Here is a 19,542-nt window from a genome sequence, read left to right as displayed (position 1 = left end):
TGTGTGTGTGTGTGTGTGTGTGTGTGGGGATGTTGTGTGTGTGTGTGTGTGGGGATGTGGTGTGTGTGTGTGTGTGTGTGTGTGTGTGTGTGTGTGTGTGTGTGTGGGGATGGTGTGTGTGTGTGTGTGGGATGTTGTGTGTGTGTGTGGGGTGTTGTGTGTGTGTGTGGGGTGTGGTGTGTGTGTGGGGATGTTGTGTGTGTGTGTGGGGTGTGTGTGTGTGTGTGTGGGGTGTGGTGTGTGTGTGGGGTGTGTGTGTGTGTGTGGGGGTGGTGTGTGTGTGGGGTGTGTGTGGTGTGGGGTGTGGTGTGGTGTGTGTGGGGTGTGTGTGTGTGTGTGGGGGTGTGGGTGTGGTGTGTGTGTGTGCGTGTGGGTGTGTGTGTGTGTGGGGGTGTGTGTGTGTGTGGGGGTGTGTGGTGTGTGTGGGTGTGTGTGTGTGTGTGGGGATGTTGTGTGTGTGTGTGGGGATGTTGTGTGTGTGTGTGGGGATGTTGTGTGTGTGTGGTGTGTGTGTGTGGGGATGTTGTGTGTGTGTGTGGGGTGTGTGTGTGTGTGTGGTGTGTGTGTGTGTGTGTGTGTGTGTGTGGGATGTTGTGTGTGTGTGTGGGGTGTTGTGTGTGTGTGTGGGGATGTTGTGTGTGTGTGTGTGTGGGATGTTGTGTGTGTGTGTGTGTGGGGGTGTTGTGTGTGTGTGTGTGGGTGTTGTGTGTGTGTGTGGGGTGTTGTGTGTGTGTGTGGGGATGTGTGTGGGGTGTTGTGTGTGGGTGTGTGTGTGGGGTGGTGGTGTGGTGTGTGTGTGTGTGTGGGGATGTGGGTGTGTGTGTGTGTGTGTGTGTGTGTGTGTGTGGGGATGTTGTGTGTGTGTGTGTGTGTGTGTGTGTGTGGGGATGTTGTGTGTGTGTGTGTGTGTGTGTGTGGGGATGTTGTGTGTGTGTGTGTGTGTGGGGATGTTGTGTGTGTGTGTGTGTGTGTGTGTGTGTGTGGGGATGTTGTGTGTGTGTGTGTGTGGGGATGTTGTGCGTGTGGGGATGTTGTGCGTGTGGGGATGTTGTGCGTGTGGGGACGTCCTGTCTGTGCGTGCGTGCGGGGACGTCCTGTCTGTGCGTGCGTGCGGGGACGTCCTGTCTGTGCGTGCGTGCGTGCGGGGACGTCCTGCCTGCCTGCGTGCGTGTGGGGACGTCCTGCCTGCCTGCGTGCGTGTGGGGACGTTCTGCCTGCGTGCGTGCGTGTGGGGACGTTCTGTCTGTCTGCGTGCGTGCGTGTGGGGACGTTCTGTCTGTCTGCGTGCGTGCGTGTGGGGACGTTCTGTCTGTCTGCGTGCGTGCGTGTGGGGACGTTCTGTCTGTCTGCGTGCGTGCGTGTGGGGACGTTCTGTCTGCCTGCGTGCGTGTGGGGACGTTCTGTCTGCCTGCCTGCGTGCGTGCGTGTGGGGACGTTCTGTCTGCCTGCGTGCGTGCGTGTGGGGACGTTCTGTCTGCGTGCGTGCGTGTGGGGACGTTCTGTCTGCGTGCGTGCGTGTGGGGACGTTCTGTCTGTCTGCGTGCGTGTGGGGACGTTCTGTCTGTCTGCGTGCGTGTGGGGACGTTCTGTCTGTCTGCGTGCGTGTGGGGACGTTCTGTCTGTCTGTCTGCGTGCGTGTGGGGACGTTCTGTCTGTCTGCGTGCGTGTGGGGACGTTCTGTCTGTCTGCGTGCGTGTGGGGACGTTCTGTCTGCGTGCGTGCGTGTGGGGAAGTTCTGTCTGTCTGCGTGCGTGCGTGTGGGGACGTTCTGTCTGTCTGCGTGCGTGCGTGTGGGGACGTTCTGTCTGTCTGCGTGCGTGCGTGTGGGGACGTTCTGTCTGTCTGCGTGCGTGCGTGTGGGGACGTTCTGTCTGTCTGCGTGCGTGCGTGTGGGGACGTTCTGTCTGTCTGCGTGCGTGCGTGTGGGGACGTTCTGTCTGTCTGTCTGCGTGTATCTTAGTGCACACTTTGTTATAAAGCAACACTTGGTTTGGTCAGTGAAGGGTCACTCCTTGATGCCTTGAAGGTAGCGTGTGCATTTGGGACCCAGCCTGTAGGGCATGTGGAGATGTTTAGAGCCGATCATACAGGAGATCTTTAACCTCTGATCTCCTCTGTCCACGCAGGTTTGTGTGACATCATCATGGCATCAGATCACGTGAACGGGAACGGCACGGAGGAGCCCATGGACACGTCCTCCACCTCCACACACTCGGAGAACTTCCAGTCTTTACTCCAGGCCGGGTTACCTCAGAAAGTCGCTGAGAAGCTTGACGAAATCTACGTGGCAGGTGAGAACACAGCCATGAGCTGCGGGGAGGGGTGTGTGTGTGTGTGTGTGTGTGTGTGTGTGTGTGTGTGTGTGTGTGTGTGTGTGTGAAGTGGAAGAAGGGTTGATTGTTACACACAGATTTGTGTTGATGCTTTTTCCGAACATCTCACATTAGAGGTGTTGTGAGGAGATTCGTGTGTGTGTGGTGAGGAGGAGGCCATGTGGACAGTAGCACTATTAATCTCTACACACTGTCCTTAAACATATCGAAGATGTTCATGCAATCATACACACACTCACTCCACATGGCTCCATAGAATATAGGTGACCACCTATAGACCAAGTGACCTGCTAGCAACCATAAGCCACGCCCCCTGCAATGACTAAATAGTGTGTGTTCAGATAGGTGTGTGTATTAACGTCAGAGTTTGCAGTGTGGTGGATGAAGACACGCCTCTCACTGGATCAGAAGAACACACACTTCTGTACAGAAAGCCGCATCACAGTGAGGAACTCTGGGTAGTGAAGAGTGTGTGTGTGTACACCCCTTTGTCCGAGTGATGATACCTGTTTGAACTCTCTCTCTGAGTGACCGAGGTCACACTGCTGTCTGCTGATCACATCTGATTGGACGAAGGGGTTACCCTAAGACTAGCATGGACTCTCTGCTCTCTGCACGCTGTCTAACCCGTGTGTGTGTGTAGGTCTGGTAGCACACAGTGACCTGGATGAGAGAGCTATTGAAGCTCTAAAAGAGTTTAATGAAGAGGGGGCGCTCCAGGTTCTGCAGCAGTTTAAAGAGAGTGACCTGTCCCACGTGCAGGTGAGTGTGCGCGCGCGCGAGCGAGTGTGCGCGTGAGCGAGCGAGTGTGCGCGCGAGCGAGCGAGTGTGCGCGCGAGCGAGCGAGTGTGCGCGTGAGCGAGCGAGTGTGCGCGTGAGCGAGCGAGTGTGTGTGCGTGCATGGGTGGGTGTGTGTGAGAGAGTGTATTGAGATCCTCTGTGTATAACCGGTGTTTCCTGTGTTTCAGAATAAAAGTGCCTTCCTGTGTGGTGTGATGAAGACGTACAGACAGAGGGAGAAACAGGGGACCAAAGTTACTGAGTCCGGGAAAGGACCAGATGAAACCAAAATCAAAGTACTGACCATTCCCTGCTGTCCACACACACACACACACACACACACTAGCACTGTCAGAGTGGTCTGTGTTAAACACTGTGTAACTTTATGTACACACACTCCTGATTGATGTTTCAGACACACTGTAGGATTTCAGTGAAGGACTAATCCCCATGTTCTCTGCAGGCTCTCCTCGAAAGAACCGGCTACACACTCGACGTCACCACGGGACAGAGGAAGTATGGTGGACCGCCGCCAGAGTGTGTGTACACAGGCCCTCAGCCCTCCATTGGCACAGAGGTCTCTCACACACACACACACAGTTGTTTATCTCACTTCATCTACAGTCTTTATTCCTGCATCATAAACAGAGCTGGCCTTTCCATCTGATGACCTCTGTTCTGTCCTGGAGTAACCTGTGTTACTGTGACAGGTCAACCGCTAAGATCTGACTGGAATTGCCTCTGTTTCAGTGTTTGTGTGTGTGTGTGTTTGTGTGTGTTTGTGTGTGTGTTTGTGTGTGTGTTTGTGTGTGTTTGTGTGTGTGTTTGTGTGTGTGTTTGTGTGTGTGTTTGTGTGTGTGTTTGTGTGTGTGTTTGTGTGTGTGTTTGTGTGTGTGTGTGTTTGTGTGTGTGTTTGTGTGTGTGTGTGTGTTTGTGTGTGTGTTTGTGTGTGTGTTTGTGTGTGTGTTTGTGTGTGTGTTTGTGTGTGTGTTTGTGTGTGTGTTTGTGTGTGTTTGTGTGTGTGTTTGTGTGTGTGTTTGTGTGTGTGTGTGTGTTTGTGTGTGTGTGTGTGTGTGTGTGTGTGTGTGTGTTTGTGTGTGTTTGTGTGTGTGTGTGTTTGTGTGCAGGTGGTGACTGTAAGGTTTATAAAGTGTTTTGAGATGAACTCTGACTTTGTAGGATATTTAGCAATAGCTAAATATCCTATCCTAATAGCTGTGTGTGTGTGTAGATCTTTGTGGGGAAGATCCCTCGGGATCTGTTTGAAGATGAGCTGGTGCCACTGTTTGAGAAGGCGGGGCAGATTTGGGACCTGCGGCTGATGATGGACCCTCTGAGCGGTCTGAACCGAGGATACGCCTTCATCACCTTCTGCACTAAGGAGGCTGCACAAGAGGCTGTGAAGCTGGTTAGTCTCACACACACACACACACACCACTAAAGCTACTCATTTATTTTATTTAGCAGGATTAGTAAGAGAACATGTTCCTGATGATTACTGTAGTTTTATTCCACTGATACCTCAGCAACTTGAGACTTTTTTATATTTTATATCTTCAGAGCTTCATGCTTGTTCTGGTGATGTTAGGTCTTAACGTGTGTGTGTGTGTTTGTCAGTATAACAATCGTGAGATCCGCCCAGGGAAACACATCGGTGTGTGTATATCTGTGGCCAACAACCGCCTGTTTGTGGGTTCCATCCCCAAGAGCAAGACAAAAGAACAGATCCTGGAGGAATTTGCAAAAGTCACAGGTGACCTGACACTGACCTCTTTATCGCTTTTATCTGACCAGATATGTGTATGTTTAACACCTCTCTCTCTCTCCCTCTCTCTCTCCCTCCCTCCCTCTCCTGACCATCAGAGGGTCTGAATGACGTCATTCTGTACACTCAGCCAGACGACAAGAAGAAGAACCGTGGCTTCTGTTTCCTGGAGTATGAAGACCATAAATCTGCAGCTCAGGCACGACGCAGGCTGATGAGTGGGAAGGTGAAGGTGTGGGGGACGCTGGTGACCGTGGAGTGGGCTGACCCCATTGAAGACCCTGACCCTGAGATCATGGCCAAGGTCAGGCATTAAAAAATTCCTTCCCAAGATCACTGACCGCTCCAAACCTAATTATAATATTTTAAATGTTGTCTGATCTTTATCTCTCTCCCTCTCTCTCTCTGTCTGTCTCCCCCCCCCCCATCTCTCAGGTGAAGGTGCTGTTTGTGAGGAACCTGGCGAACAGTGTGACTGAGGACATCCTGGAGAAGGCTTTCAGCCAGTTTGGGCAGCTGGAGCGGGTGAAGAAGCTGAAAGACTATGCCTTCGTCCACTTTGAGGAGCGAGACGGAGCTGTGAAGGTAACTCGCGTCTAAAGAAACCGGAGTGGTGGAGTAGGATGGGCTTTTGTGGGCGGAGCCTGATGTAATGTGTTGAATGTGTGTGTTGTGTAGGCGCTGGAGGAGATGAACGGGAAGGAGCTGGAGGGAGAACCTGTAGAGATTGTGTTTGCAAAGCCTCCTGATCAGAAGAGGAAAGAACGCAAAGCACAGAGACAAGCTGCCAAAACACAGATGTAAGCAGGAGTTGTGTGTGTGAGAGAGGTGTGTGTGTGAGAGAGGTGTGTGTGTGAGAGAGGTGTGTGTGTGAGAGAGGTGTGTGTGTGAGAGAGGTGTGTGTGTGAGAGAGGTGTGTGTGTGAGAGAGGTGTGTGTGTGAGAGAGGTGTGTGTGTGAGAGAGGTGTGTGTGTGAGAGAGGTGTGTGTGTGAGAGAGGTGTGTGTGTGTGAGAGGTGTGTGTGTGTGAGTGTGTGAGAGGTGTGGGGTGTGTGTGTGAGAGGTGTGGGGTGTGTGTGTGAGAGGTGTGGGGTGGGTGTGTGTGAGAGGTGGGTGTGTGTGAGAGGTGGGTGTGTGTGAGAGGTGGGTGTGTGTGAGAGGTGGGTGTGTGTGAGAGGTGTGGGGTGTGTGTGTGTGAGAGGTGTGGGGTGTGTGTGTGTGAGAGGTGTGGGGTGTGTGTGTGTGAGAGGTGTGGGGTGTGTGTGTGTGAGAGGTGTGGGGTGTGTGTGTGTGAGAGGTGTGGGGTGTGTGTGTGTGAGAGGTGAGGGGTGGGGGGGTGTGAGAGGTGTGGTGTGGGGGTGTGTGGGTGTGTGAGAGGTGTGGGGTGGGGGTGTGTGTGTGTGAGAGGTGTGGGGAGGGGATGTGGGTGTGTGAGAGGGGTGGGGGGGGGGGGTGTGTGTGTGTGAGAGGTGGGGGGTGGGGGGGGTGTGTGTGAGAGGTGTGGGGGGGTGTGGGGGGTGTGTGAGGTGGTGTGTGTGTGTGAGAGGTGTGTGGTGTGTGTGTGTGTGAGAGGTGTGGTGTGTGTGTGTGTGTGAGAGGTGTGTGGGGGTGTGTGTGTGAGAGGTGTGGTGTGTGTGTGTGTGTGAGAGGTGTGGTGTGTGTGTGTGTGTGAGAGGTGTGGTGTGTGTGTGTGTGAGAGGTGTGGTGTGTGTGTGGGTGTGAGAGGTGTGGGGTGTGTGGGTGTGAGAGGTGTGGGGTGTGAGAGGTGTGGGGTGTGAGAGGTGTGGGGTGTGTGTGTGTGAGAGGTGTGGGGTGTGTGTGTGAGAGGTGTGGGGTGTGTGTGTGTGAGAGGTGTGGGGTGTGTGTGTGTGAGAGGTGTGGGGTGTGTGTGTGTGAGGTGTGTGGGGGGGTGTGTGTGAGAGGTGTGGGGGGGGGTGTGTGTGAGAGGTGTGGGGGGGTGTGTGTGTGAGAGGTGGGGGGGTGTGTGTGTGGAGAGGTGGGGGGGTGTGTGTGTGAGAGGTGTGGGGGGGTGTGTGTGTGAGAGGTGTGGGGGGTGTGTGTGTGAGAGGTGTGGGGGGTGTGTGTGTGAGAGGTGTGGGGGGGTGTGTGTGAGAGGTGTGGGGGGGGTGTGTGTGAGAGGTGTGGGGGGGGGGTGTGTGAGAGGTGTGGGGGGGGGGTGTGTGAGAGGTGTGGGGGGTGGGTGTGTGTGAGAGGTGTGGGGGGGGGGGTGTGTGAGAGGTGTGGGGGGGGGGTGTGTGAGAGGTGTGGGGGGGGGGTGTGTGTGAGAGGTGTGGGGGGGGTGTGTGTGTGAGAGGTGTGGGGGGGGGTGTGTGTGTGAGAGGTGTGTGGGGGGGTGTGTGTGAGAGGTGTGGGGGGGGTGTGTGTGAGAGGTGTGGGGGGGGTGTGTGTGAGAGGTGTGGGGGGGGTGTGTGTGAGATGTGTGGTGTGTGTGTGAGATGTGTGGTGTGTGAGTGTGTGTGTGTGAGATGTGTGTGTGAGATGTGTGTGTGTGAGTGTGTGTGTGAGTGTGTGTGTGTGTGAGTGTGTGTGTGAGTGTGTGTGTGTGTGAGTGTGTGTGTGAGTGTGTGTGTGTGTGTGTGTGTGAGTGTGTGTGTGAGGGTGTGTGTGGTGTGTGAGATGTGTGGTGTGTGAGATGTGTGGTGTGTGAGGGTGTGTGTGGTGTGTGAGATGTGTGGTGTGTGAGATGTGTGGTGTGTGAGATGTGTGGTGTGTGTGAGATGTGTGGTGTGTGTGAGATGTGTGGTGTGTGTGAGATGTGTGGTGTGTGTGTGAGATGTGTGGTGTGTGTGTGAGATGTGTGGTGTGTGTGTGAGATGTGTGGTGTGTGTGTGAGATGTGTGGTGTGTGTGTGAGATGTGTGGTGTGTGTGTGAGATGTGTGGTGTGTGTGTGAGATGTGTGGTGTGTGTGTGAGATGTGTGGTGTGTGTGAGATGTGTGGTGTGTGTGAGATGTGTGGTGTGTGTGAGATGTGTGGTGTGTGTGAGATGTGTGGTGTGTGTGAGATGTGTGGTGTGTGTGAGATGTGTGTGTGAGATGTGTGTGTGAGATGTGTGTGTGAGATGTGTGTGTGAGATGTGTGGTGTGTGTGTGAGATGTGTGTGAGATGTGTGTGTGAGATGTGTGAGATGTGTGTGAGATGTGTGGTGTGTGAGTGTGTGTGTGAGATGTGTGGTGTGTGTGAGATGTGTGTGAGATGTGTGGTGTGTGAGTGTGTGTGTGAGATGTGTGGTGTGTGAGATGTGTGGTGTGTGTGTGAGTGTGTGTGTGTGAGATGTGTGTGGTGTGTGTGTGTGTGTGTGAGATGTGTGGTGTGTGTGAGATGTGTGGTGTGTGTGAGATGTGTGGTGTGTGTGTGAGTGTGTGTGTGAGATGTGTGGTGTGTGTGAGGTGTGTGGTGTGTGAGATGTGTGGTGTGTGAGATGTGTGAGGTGTGTGGGATGTGTGAGGTGTGTGGTGTGTGTGAGATGTGTGGTGTGTGTGAGGTGTGTGGTGTGTGTGAGATGTGTGGTGTGTGTGAGTGTGTGTGTGAGATGTGTGGTGTGTGTGAGGTGTGTGAGATGTGTGGTGTGTGTGAGTGTGTGTGTGTGAGATGTGTGGTGTGTGTGTGAGATGTGTGGTGTGTGTGTGAGATGTGTGGTGTGTGTGTGAGATGTGTGGTGTGTGTGTGAGATGTGTGGTGTGTGTGAGGTGTGTGAGATGTGTGGTGTGTGTGAGTGTGTGTGTGTGAGATGTGTGGTGTGTGTGTGAGATGTGTGGTGTGTGTGTGAGATGTGTGGTGTGTGTGTGAGATGTGTGGTGTGTGTGAGTGTGTGTGTGAGTGTGTGTGTGAGTGTGTGTGTGAGTGTGTGTGAGATGTGTGGTGTGTGTGAGTGTGTGTTGTGTGTGAGTGTGTGTGCGAGATGTGTGTTGTGTGTGTGAGTGTGTGTGTGAGTGTGTGTGTGAGTGTGTGTGTGAGTGTGTGTGTGAGTGTGTGTGTGAGTGTGTGTGTGAGTGTGTGTGTGAGTGTGTGTGTGAGATGTGTGGTGTGTGTGAGTGTGTGATGTGTGGTGTGTGTGAGTGTGTGTGCGAGATGTGTGTGAGTGTGTGTGCGAGATGTGTGTGTGAGTGTGTGTGTGAGATGTGTGGTGTGTGTGAGTGTGTGTGTGAGATGTGAGTGTGTGTGTGAGATGTGTGTTGTGTGTGAGTGTGTGTGCGAGATGTGTGTTGTGTGTGTGAGATGTGTGTGGTGTGTGTGTGTGTGTGTGTGTGAGATGTGTGGTGTGTGTGTGTGTGAGATGTGTGGTGTGTGTGAGGATGTGTGTGTGAGATGTGTGGTGTGTGTGAGATGTGTGGTGTGTGTGTGAGATGTGTGGTGTGTGTGTGTGAGGTGTGTGAGATGTGTGTGTGTGAGGTGTGTGAGATGTGTGGTGTGTGTGAGTGTGTGTGTGAGATGTGTGGTGTGTGTGTGTGTGAGATGTGTGGTGTGTGTGAGTGTGTGTGAGTGTGTGTGTGAGTGTGTGTGAGTGTGTGTGAGTGTGTGTGTGAGATGTGTGGTGTGTGTGAGTGTGTGTGTGAGTGTGTGTGAGTGTGTGTGTGAGTGTGTGTGTGAGATGTGTGAGTGTGTGTGTGAGTGTGTGTGTGAGATGTGTGGTGTGTGTGAGTGTGTGAGTGTGTGTGTGAGATGTGTGGTGTGTGTGTGAGATGTGTGGTGTGTGTGTGAGATGTGTGGTGTGTGTGTGTGAGATGTGTGGTGTGTGTGTGTGAGATGTGTGGTGTGTGTGTGTGAGATGTGTGGTGTGTGTGTGTGTGTGTGAGTGTGAGTGTGTGTGTGAGTGTGTGTGTGAGTGTGTGTGTGAGTGTGTGTGTGAGTGTGTGTGTGAGTGTGTGTGTGTGAGTGTGTGTGTGTGAGTGTGTGTGTGTGAGTGTGTGTGTGAGTGTGTGTGTGAGTGTGTGTGTGAGTGTGTGTGTGAGTGTGTGTGTGAGTGTGTGTGTGAGTGTGTGTGTGAGATGTGTGGTGTGTGTGTGTGTGAGTGTGTGTGAGTGTGTGTGAGTGTGTGTGTGTGAGTGTGTGTGTGAGATGTGTGTTGTGTGTGAGTGTGTGTGTGAGATGTGTGGTGTGTGTGAGGTGTGTGAGATGTGTGGTGTGTGTGAGTGTGTGTGTGAGATGTGTGGTGTGTGTGTGAGATGTGTGGTGTGTGTGTGAGATGTGTGGTGTGTGTGTGAGATGTGTGGTGTGTGTGTGAGATGTGTGGTGTGTGTGTGAGATGTGTGGTGTGTGTGTGAGATGTGTGGTGTGTGTGTGAGATGTGTGGTGTGTGTGTGAGATGTGTGGTGTGTGTGTGAGATGTGTGGTGTGTGTGTGAGATGTGTGGTGTGTGTGTGAGATGTGTGGTGTGTGTGTGAGATGTGTGGTGTGTGTGTGTGAGATGTGTGGTGTGTGTGTGTGAGATGTGTGGTGTGTGTGTGAGATGTGTGGTGTGTGTGTGTGAGATGTGTGGTGTGTGTGTGTGAGATGTGTGGTGTGTGTGAGGTGTGTGAGATGTGTGGTGTGTGTGAGTGTGTGTGTGAGATGTGTTGTGTGTGTGTGAGATGTGTGGTGAGTGTGTGTGTGAGATGTGTGGTGTGTGTGAGTGTGTGTGTGAGATGTGTGGTGTGTGTGTGAGATGTGTGGTGTGTGTGAGATGTGTGTGTGAGATGTGTGGTGTGTGTGAGTGTGTGTGCGAGATGTGTGTTGTGTGTGTGAGATGTGTGGTGTGTGTGAGTGTGTGTGTGAGATGTGTGGTGTGTGTGAGATGTGTGGTGTGTGTGAGTGTGTGTGTGAGATGTGTGGTGTGTGTGAGTGTGTGTGTGAGATGTGTGGTGTGTGTGAGTGTGTGTGTGAGATGTGTGGTGTGTGTGTGAGATGTGTGGTGTGTGTGTGAGATGTGTGGTGTGTGTGTGTGAGATGTGTGGTGTGTGTGTGTGAGATGTGTGGTGTGTGTGTGTGAGATGTGTGGTGTGGTGTGTGTGAGTGTGTGTGTGAGATGTGTGGTGTGTGTGTGTGAGATGTGTTGTGTGTGTGTGTGAGATGTGTTGTGTGTGTGTGTGTGTGTGTGAGTGTGTGTGAGTGTGTGTGAGTGTGTGTGAGTGTGTGTGAGTGTGTGTGAGTGTGTGTGTGTGTGTGTGTGAGTGTGTGAGTGTGTGAGTGTGTGAGTGTGAGTGTGTGTGTGAGATGTGTGGTGTGTGTGTGAGATGTGTGGTGTGTGTGTGAGATGTGTGGTGTGTGTGTGAGATGTGTGGTGTGTGTGTGAGATGTGTGGTGTGTGTGTGTGTGAGATGTGTGGTGTGTGTGTGTGTGAGATGTGTGGTGTGTGAGTGTGTGTGTGAGATGTGTGGTGTGTGTGTGAGATGTGTGGTGTGTGTGTGTGTGTGAGATGTGTGGTGTGTGTGTGAGATGTGTGGTGAGTGTGTGTGTGAGATGTGTGGTGTGTGAGTGTGTGTGTGAGATGTGTGAGTGTGTGTGTGAGATGTGTGAGTGTGTGTGTGAGATGTGTGTGTGTGTGTGTGTGTGTGTGAGTGTGGTGTGTGTGTGTGTGAGATGTGTGGTGTGGTGTGTGTGTGTGTGTGAGATGTGTGGTGTGTGTGTGTGTGAGATGTGTGGTGTGTGTGTGTGTGAGATGTGTGGTGTGTGTGTGTGTGAGATGTGTGGTGTGTGTGTGTGTGAGATGTGTGGGGTGTGTGTGTGTGAGATGTGTGGGGTGTGTGTGTGTGAGATGTGTGGTGTGGTGTGTGTGTGAGATGTGTGGTGTGTGTGTGAGATGTGTGGTGTGTGTGTGAGATGTGTGGTGTGTGTGTGAGATGTGTGGTGTGTGTGTGAGTATGTGAGTGTGTGTGTGTGTGTGTGTGAGTGTGTGTGAGATGTGTGTGGTGTGTGTGAGATGTGTGTGGTGTGTGTGAGATGTGTGTGGTGTGTGTGAGATGTGTGTGGTGTGTGTGAGATGTGTGTGGTGTGTGTGAGATGTGTGGTTTGTGTGTGAGATGTGTGGTGTGTGTTTGAGATGTGTGGTGTGTGTGGTGTGTGTGTGAGATGTGTGGTTTGTGTGTGAGATGTGTGTGGTGTGTGTGAGATGTGTGTGGTGTGTGTGAGATGTGTGTGGTGTGTGTGAGATGTGTGTGAGATGTGTGGTGTGTGTGTGAGATGTGTGGTGTGTGTGTGAGATGTGTGGTGTGTGTGTGTTTGTGTGTGAGATGTGTGGTGTGTGTGGTGTGTGTGTGAGATGTGTGGTGTGTGTGTGAGATGTGTGGTGTGTGTGTGAGATGTGTGGTGTGTGTGTGTTTGTGTGTGAGATGTGTGGTGTGTGTGGTGTGTGTGTGAGATGTGTGGTGTGTGTTTGAGATGTGTGAGTGTGTGTGGTGTGTGTGAGTGTGTGTGGTGTGTGTGAGTGTGTGTGGTGTGTGTGAGTGTGTGTGAGAGATGTGTGGTGTGTGTGAGAGATGTGTGGTGTGTGTGTGAGATGTGTGGTGTGTGTGTGAGATGTGTGGTGTGTGTGAGTGTGTGTGTGAGATGTGTGGTGTGTGTGTGAGATGTGTGGTGTGTGTGTGAGATGTGTGGTGTGTGTGTGAGATGTGTGGTGTGTGTGTGAGATGTGTGGTGTGTGTGTGAGATGTGTGGTGTGTGTGGTGTGTGTGTGAGATGTGTGGTGTGTGTGGTGTGTGTGTGTGGTGTGTGTGTGAGATGTGTGGTGTGTGTGTGAGATGTGTGGTGTGTGTGGTGTGTGTGTGAGATGTGTGGTGTGTGTGAGTGTGAGGGTTTGTGGTGTGTGTGAGATGTGTGGTGTGTGTGAGTGTGTGTGTGAGATGTGTGTGTGAGATGTGTGTGGTGTGTGTGTGTGTGTGTGAGATGTGTGGTGTGTGTGTGTGAGATGTGTGGTGTGTGTGGTGTGTGTGTGAGATGTGTGGTGTGTGTGAGTGTGAGGGTTTGTGGTGTGTGTGAGATGTGTGGTGTGTGTGTGTGAGATGTGTGTGTGTGTGAGATGTGTGTGTGAGATGTGTGTGTGAGATGTGTGGTGTGTGTGAGTGTGTGTGTGAGATGTGTGGTGTGTGTGTGTGAGATGTGTGGTGTGTGTGTGTGAGATGTGTGGTGTGTGTGAGTGAGATGTGTGGTGTGTGTGAGTGTGTGTGAGTGTGTGAGTGTGTGAGTGTGTGAGTGTGTGTGAGTGTGTGTGTGTGTGAGTGTGTGAGTGTGTGTGAGTGTGTGAGTGTGTGTGAGTGTGTGTGTGAGATGTGTGGTGTGTGTGAGATGTGTGGTGTGTGTGAGATGTGTGGTGTGTGTGTGAGATGTGTGGTGTGTGTGTGAGATGTGTGGTGTGTGTGTGTGAGATGTGTGGTGTGTGTGTGTGAGATGTGTGGTGTGTGTGTGTGTGAGATGTGTGGTGTGTGTGTGTGAGATGTGTGGTGTGTGTGTGTGTGAGATGTGTGGTGTGTGTGAGATGTGTGTGTGTGAGTGTGTGTGTGAGATGTGTGGTGTGTGTGTGAGATGTGTGGTGTGTGTGTGAGATGTGTGGTGTGTGTGTGAGATGTGTGGTGTGTGTGTGAGATGTGTGGTGTGTGTGTGAGATGTGTGGTGTGTGTGAGATGTGTGGTGTGTGTGTGAGATGTGTGGTGTGTGTGTGAGATGTGTGGTGTGTGTGTGAGATGTGTGGTGTGTGTGTGAGATGTGTGGTGTGTGTGTGTGAGATGTGTGGTGTGTGTGTGAGATGTGTGTGTGAGATGTGTGTGTGTGAGATGTGTGTGTGAGATGTGTGGTGTGTGTGTGTGAGATGTGTGGTGTGTGTGTGTGAGATGTGTGGTGTGTGTGTGTGAGATGTGTGGTGTGTGTGTGTGAGATGTGTGGTGTGTGTGTGAGATGTGTGGTGTGTTTGTGAGATGTGTGGTGTGTGTGTGAGATGTGTGGTGTGTGTGTGTGAGATGTGTGGTGTGTGTGAGGATGTGTGGTGTGTGTGAGATGTGTGGTGTGTGTGTGAGATGTGTGGTGTGTGTGTGTGAGATGTGTGGTGTGTGTGTGAGATGTGTGGTGTGTGTGTGAGATGTGTGGTGTGTGTGTGAGATGTGTGGTGTGTGTGTGAGATGTGTGGTGTGTGTGTGAGATGTGTGGTGTGTGTGTGAGATGTGTGGTGTGTGTGTTTGAGATGTGTGGTGTGTGTGTGTGAGATGTGTGGTGTGTGTGTGAGATGTGTGGTGTGTGTGTGAGATGTGTGGTATGTGTGGTGTGTGTGTGAGATGTGTGTGAGATGTGTGTGAGATGTGTGAGATGTGTGTGTGTGTGTGTGAGTGTGTGTGTGAGTGTGTGTGAGTGTGTGTGAGTGTGTGAGTGTGTGTGTGAGATGTGTGGTGTGTGTGAGATGTGTGGTGTGTGTGTGTGAGATGTGTGGTGTGTGTGTGTGGTGTGTGTGGTGTGTGTGAGTGTGTGTGAGTGTGTGTGAGTGTGTGTGAGTGTGTGTGAGTGTGTGTGTGAGTGTGTGTGTGAGTGTGTGTGTGAGTGTGTGTGTGAGTGTGTGTGTGAGTGTGTGTGTGAGTGTGTGTGTGAGTGTGTGTGTGAGTGTGTGGTGTGTGTGTGAGATGTGTGGTGTGTGTTTGAGATGTGTGGTGTGTGTGGTGTGTGTGTGAGATGTGTGGTGTGTGTTTGAGATGTGTGGTGTGTGTGGTGTGTGTGTGAGATGTGTGGTGTGTGTGAGATGTGTGGTGTGTGTGTGAGATGTGTGGTGTGTGTGAGATGTGTGGTGTGTGTGAGATGTGTGGTGTGTGTGTGAGATGTGTGGTGTGTGTGAGATGTGTGGTGTGTGTTTGAGATGTGTGTGAGATGTGTGTGAGATGTGTGTGAGTGTGTGTGTGTGAGTGTGTGTGTGAGTGTGTGTGTGTGAGTGTGTGTGTGAGTGTGTGTGTGAGTGTGTGTGTGAGATGTGTGGTGTGTGTGAGATGTGTGGTGCGTGTGTGAGATGTGTGGTGCGTGTGTGAGATGTGTGGTGCGTGTGTGAGATGTGTGGTGTGTGTGAGTGTGTGTGTGAGATGTGTGGTGTGTGTGTGAGATGTGTGGTGTGTGTGAGATGTGTGGTGTGTGTGAGATGTGTGGTGTGTGTGAGATGTGTGGTGTGTGTGAGATGTGTGGTGTGTGTGAGATGTGTGGTGTGTGTGTGAGATGTGTGTGAGATGTGTGTGAGATGTGTGTGAGATGTGTGTGAGATGTGTGTGAGATGTGTGTGAGTGTGTGTGTGAGTGTGTGTGTGAGTGTGTGTGTGAGATGTGTGGTGTGTGTGAGATGTGTGGTGTGTGAGATGTGTGGTGTGTGTGATGTGTGGTGCGTGTGTGTGATGTGTGGTGCGTGTGTGAGATGTGTGGTGCGTGTGGTGTGTGTGGTGTGTGTGAGAGATGTGTGGTGTGTGTGAGAGATGTGTGGTGTGTGTGAGAGGTGTGTGTGTGAGTGTGTGAGGGTGTGTGGTGTGTGTGAGTGTGTGTGAGAGATGTGTGGTGTGTGTGGTGTGTGTGAGAGATGTGTGGTGTGTGTGGTGTGTGTGGTGTGTGTGAGAGATGTGTGGTGTGTGTGAGTGTGAGGGTGTGTGAGGGTGTGTGGTGTGTGTGAGAGATGTGTGGTGTGTGTGAGTGTGTGAGGGTGTGTGGTGTGTGTGAGTGTGTATGTGAGTGTGTGTGGTGTGTGTGAGTGTGTGTGTGAGAGATGTGTGAGTGTGTGTGTGAGTGTGTATGTGAGTGTGTGTGGTGTGTGTGAGTGTGTGTGTGGTGTGTGTGAGAGATGTGTGAGTGTGTGTGTGAGTGTGTATGTGAGTGTGTGTGGTGTGTGTGAGTGTGTGTGTGAGATGTTTGATGTGTGTGAAATCCTCACTCTTTCTACCTGCTACAGTTTGTGATTTTCTCCTTCCCTTCACAGGTATGATGAGTATTACTACTATGGCCCCCCTCACATGCCCCCGCCCCCTCCCAGAGGGCGTGGTAGGGGCGGAGCCCGAGGCGGCTATTCCTACCCTCCCGATTATTACGGTTATGAAGATTACTATGACTACTACGGCTACGACTACCATGGCTACCGGGGCGGCTACGAGGAGCCCTACTACGGCTACGATGAGTTCCAGGGGCGGAGCCAGCGCGGGCCGAGGGGCGGACCCAGAGGAGGGCGTGGGGCGGGGCCTCCACGGGGTAGGGCCGGATTTCCACAGCGCGGAGGCGCAGGAGTGGCCGGAGGAGGTGGAGCAAGGAGGAGAGGAGGCGGGGTTCGAGGGGTACGTGGCCGCGGTGGGAATGTAGGAGGCAAACGCAAAGCCGATGGCTACAGCCAACCCGATTCCAAACGCCGGCAGATTAATAATAATAATTATAACAATAATCAGAACTGGGGCTCGCAGCCCATCGCCCAGCAGCCGCTGCACGGCGCCGCCGATAGTTACGGCTACAAATCTGACCAGGAGTTTTATCAGGATTCGTTCGGCCAGCAGTGGAAGTAGACCAAACCTAGGGCTTTGCTTTGGTTTCATTTGATCCATCTTCTGATTGGGCTCCGTAAAAAACATGTCAAGCTTTTAAAACATGCTTCTTCCTGTACAGATTTTTTTTAAAGCTCCACTTGGACTTCCTGTCACACTCCTTCCACACACTGGGTTCTGTTTTATTTTGTAATTTGTTTTATAACTAAGTCCTAACTTTTAATCAAATTTGGAAGAGGAAAGAAAAGGATTAAACCTCTCCAATGTGCTGAATCTTGTTTTATTGGCTAGCTCATGTATGTTTCTATGGCAGGTTTTTGCTCTTCATGTTAAGTAGGAACACAACCGGGGTGGGGGGGGGGGAGTTGCAAACCAAAAGAAAACAACGAACAGATTTCTCTTTGTATGTCTAGTAAAATTAGCGTGTCTTGTTTTCTTTACATTTTGGCTTGTAATCCTTTTGCTGTCTGTCTGCTGCTCTAAATAAAAACATACACGCATACCCGTGTAGAAAACTTAACCACAACCCATTGTGTTTCAAATTCATGTTTCGGCAAAAAAAAGAAAAACACACAAAAAAAAAAGACAAGTCTCTCCTCAAATTTCTTTGCAAATTTTGACCAAAGCGCCTTGTGGATGAGCAGGACGTCAGGTTTGCCTCTATTAGCCTGTCTGTCTCACTGACCCTCTGCATGCCTCAGGTTTCTGTCCGTATTCCATGTCTCATGGTGTCCCTCGTCTCTTAGCCACATGTACCGCTGTGGTGCTTCACGGAGGGTATTTTCTTAAATGCTTCCCTCTCTGTCATGGCTAAAATGCACGTTCTGCCCTAAATTTTCCTCACCAAAATCAGGAGTAATCCGTGTCCTGGCATGACCCCTCTGTGTTTCCTGCCTCTTTAGTTTGACTTTTCCTCTCTGTTCCCGCTGTAACTGTGGAGTGCAGTGCTGATGGTGTCCAGCAGGGGGCAGAGAGCGCTGTGAGCTCTGCATGCTCATTAGAGCAGGATTCACAGTGACTGACATGCTCTAATTAGTCTAGAGTGTTAATGTACTCAGCTTGTGTGTGTGTGTTCATGATCATGGATCTAATCATTTCTTCCTCTTGTCACCTGACTAGCAGGGAAAGGCCTCGGGAGCGGCGCTGACAAACCCCTCTGAGTGAAGAGCGGCTCGTTAAAGCGCAGCTTCCCCTCGGACGACGCCGGGGGACACGGCGGTAAGATGCTCTTCCTGCCGTCCGAGTCGTACTTCCTGCCTTACAGTAGACGCAAAACTCTGCCACCTACACACACTTTGAGCCATGAGTTCACTTTAACGCTTCCTGTGTCCGAAGCAGTGCCTTGTACACTACACTTCACAAACCCTGTGCACTCTGACTGCTGCACTGTGGACATGTCCCGAATCTTACACTATATAGGCCATACTCCATCCACTGGGGGTGACGGGGGGAGGTGTACATCCTAAAACACAGGCCCGACTCACTATATAGGTCAACATCAGTCCACTGTGGGCGTGTCCCGAACCACAGACCTTATATGGGCAACCATTGGGGATGTGTCCTAAACCACAGAAACCCTGCTCACTATATAGGACGCCATCGCACATTTTATACACTATATATAGTCCACTGTGGGTGTGTCCCAAACCCTCCCCCTCCTCACTACCTGTCCACGGCAGCGGTCTCACACACACACAGCTTGTACACAGGGTCAGTTATATGGTCACTGTGTGAACACTAAGCTGTTATTGAGGCACTATGTAGTGAGCAGGGTGCTGTTTCGGATGTGTCGTCGTTTAATTCCCCCAAAGAGCTGAGCTTCTTCTGTAAATAAATCTTTTGCACTATGTACATTTGTTTTTTTGTTGTCCCCCCCCCCTTTTTTTTTTAAATCTGTAAATTCTATGTACGCTGCAGATCTCCATGTTGGTGCCCTGGAGAGAAAGTGTGTACTAGCAGAACATTTCAAATCATGTCATCAAGTACACTTTACACAAGGGGTGTGTGTGTGTGGGGGGGGCGGGGGGGGGGGGGGGGGGGCGGGGGGGGCGGGCACTCACCTGGTGATCTGCACACTTTTAAAGGCATCATGTGTTTGTTTTTGTTTTGGTGGTGGTGGGAGGGGTTTATTGTGTTGTTTATATCTGAATATTGATTAATAATGTCTTAGGTGGCCTAAGCGGTGTAAAGTGGTTCCGTTGTGAACCTGATTTTATGTTTCTGATGAATAGTGTCAAGTTTTTGTTTTGTTTTAAATCTACCTCAGTGTGGAGGTCATGTACAGACACTTTACTGAGCACACAGGGCTTTTTTACCGTTTTATATGAGCGCTATTTATGCACAGGAATGACCCAGGCATGCCATCTGTCTGCTGTATTATAGTTCTGTTAGAATGCCACCATCCCCTGCCCGTGTGTGTGTGTGAGAGAAACTCGGACGTCGAGTATAAACACGCCTGGCCTTGGTCTCCTCTTGGAGTGTGTCGTTTGTATTAGTCCTAATATTTTTGGATCAATGTTTTTTTTGTCCAGTAGTAAGTTTTACACACAATAACGTCCTGTTTTTGTTTAGCAGGGTGCTTCGTTAGACATGCACACGGGGCACAGGGGGTAAGTTCAGCATCAGGACACACACCGAGTGACACCAGGGGGCAGTAGAGCGCTCACCTTCCCCAGCACCTTACCAATCATTAACACTAGCCTGGTCATTTTTACTCTACACAGGAAGTGTGCCTGTGGTCACTGTGTGTGACGTCATCATGCTGGATTTACCGGACAGCTGCCTCTTTATCTCGTGTTAAATGAATCTACAGCCATGTGTCGATTCCGGGGTGTTTTAGCGTAGCATTGTTAGCAAAACATGCTAGTGTGTTCCTGGTTGAACAGGGTGAAACAGGAAAATGTTCGGGCTTCCTGTCAGACTGCCTTTGTTTTAACTGGTTTTTGATTTTTTATTTAAAGACATCGCAGATTTTTGAAACGAACTGTTGAATGAATTCTGGTGCTGTTTTTGTTTGTTTTTATACATTATTGCAAATAAAATTTTTATACTGGGAAGAAAAAAAACAACGGTTTGGTTTATTTGCACGGTGTCGCTGGAGCTAGCTATTTTACAACAAGAAATGTAGAGAGAGTTATCCCTGAATGCTAACGCAGAAGCCGCAGGTAAACAAGGTAAACCTCATGTATTGGTAAAC

At 51.1% G+C, this 19,542-nt stretch overlaps 1 protein-coding gene across 4 annotated transcripts in view; it reads left to right on the top strand.

The window, feature by feature from the left end:
* Positions 1-17,962, top strand: part of syncrip (synaptotagmin binding, cytoplasmic RNA interacting protein) — a 22,141-nt gene extending 4,179 nt beyond the window's left edge. The window contains exons 2-12 of one of the 4 annotated variants that reach the window (XM_058392529.1): positions 2,127-2,291; positions 2,977-3,095; positions 3,302-3,409; positions 3,577-3,690; positions 4,345-4,521; positions 4,731-4,866; positions 4,977-5,182; positions 5,314-5,463; positions 5,557-5,678; positions 15,797-16,145; positions 17,469-17,962. In XM_058392529.1, the coding sequence (XP_058248512.1) occupies positions 2,144-2,291; positions 2,977-3,095; positions 3,302-3,409; positions 3,577-3,690; positions 4,345-4,521; positions 4,731-4,866; positions 4,977-5,182; positions 5,314-5,463; positions 5,557-5,678; positions 15,797-16,145; positions 17,469-17,510 (1,671 nt within the window). In that variant the 5' untranslated portion in view covers positions 2,127-2,143 and the 3' untranslated portion in view covers positions 17,511-17,962. Of the gene's footprint in view, positions 1-2,126; positions 2,292-2,976; positions 3,096-3,301; positions 3,410-3,576; positions 3,691-4,344; positions 4,522-4,730; positions 4,867-4,976; positions 5,183-5,313; positions 5,464-5,556; positions 5,679-15,796 lie in introns of those variants that run through there. The other 3 variants (XM_058392528.1, XM_058392527.1, XM_058392530.1) reach the window with 3 other exon arrangements.
* The last annotated feature ends 1,580 nt before the right edge of the window (positions 17,963-19,542 follow it).

The sequence above is a fragment of the Hemibagrus wyckioides genome, linkage group LG06 (assembly GCF_019097595.1).
Source record: "Hemibagrus wyckioides isolate EC202008001 linkage group LG06, SWU_Hwy_1.0, whole genome shotgun sequence".
In the NCBI taxonomy this organism is placed as follows: domain Eukaryota; kingdom Metazoa; phylum Chordata; class Actinopteri; order Siluriformes; family Bagridae; genus Hemibagrus; species Hemibagrus wyckioides.
The sequence above is the reverse complement of the archived record's forward strand: the minus strand, read 5'-3'. Positions and strand labels throughout refer to the sequence as shown.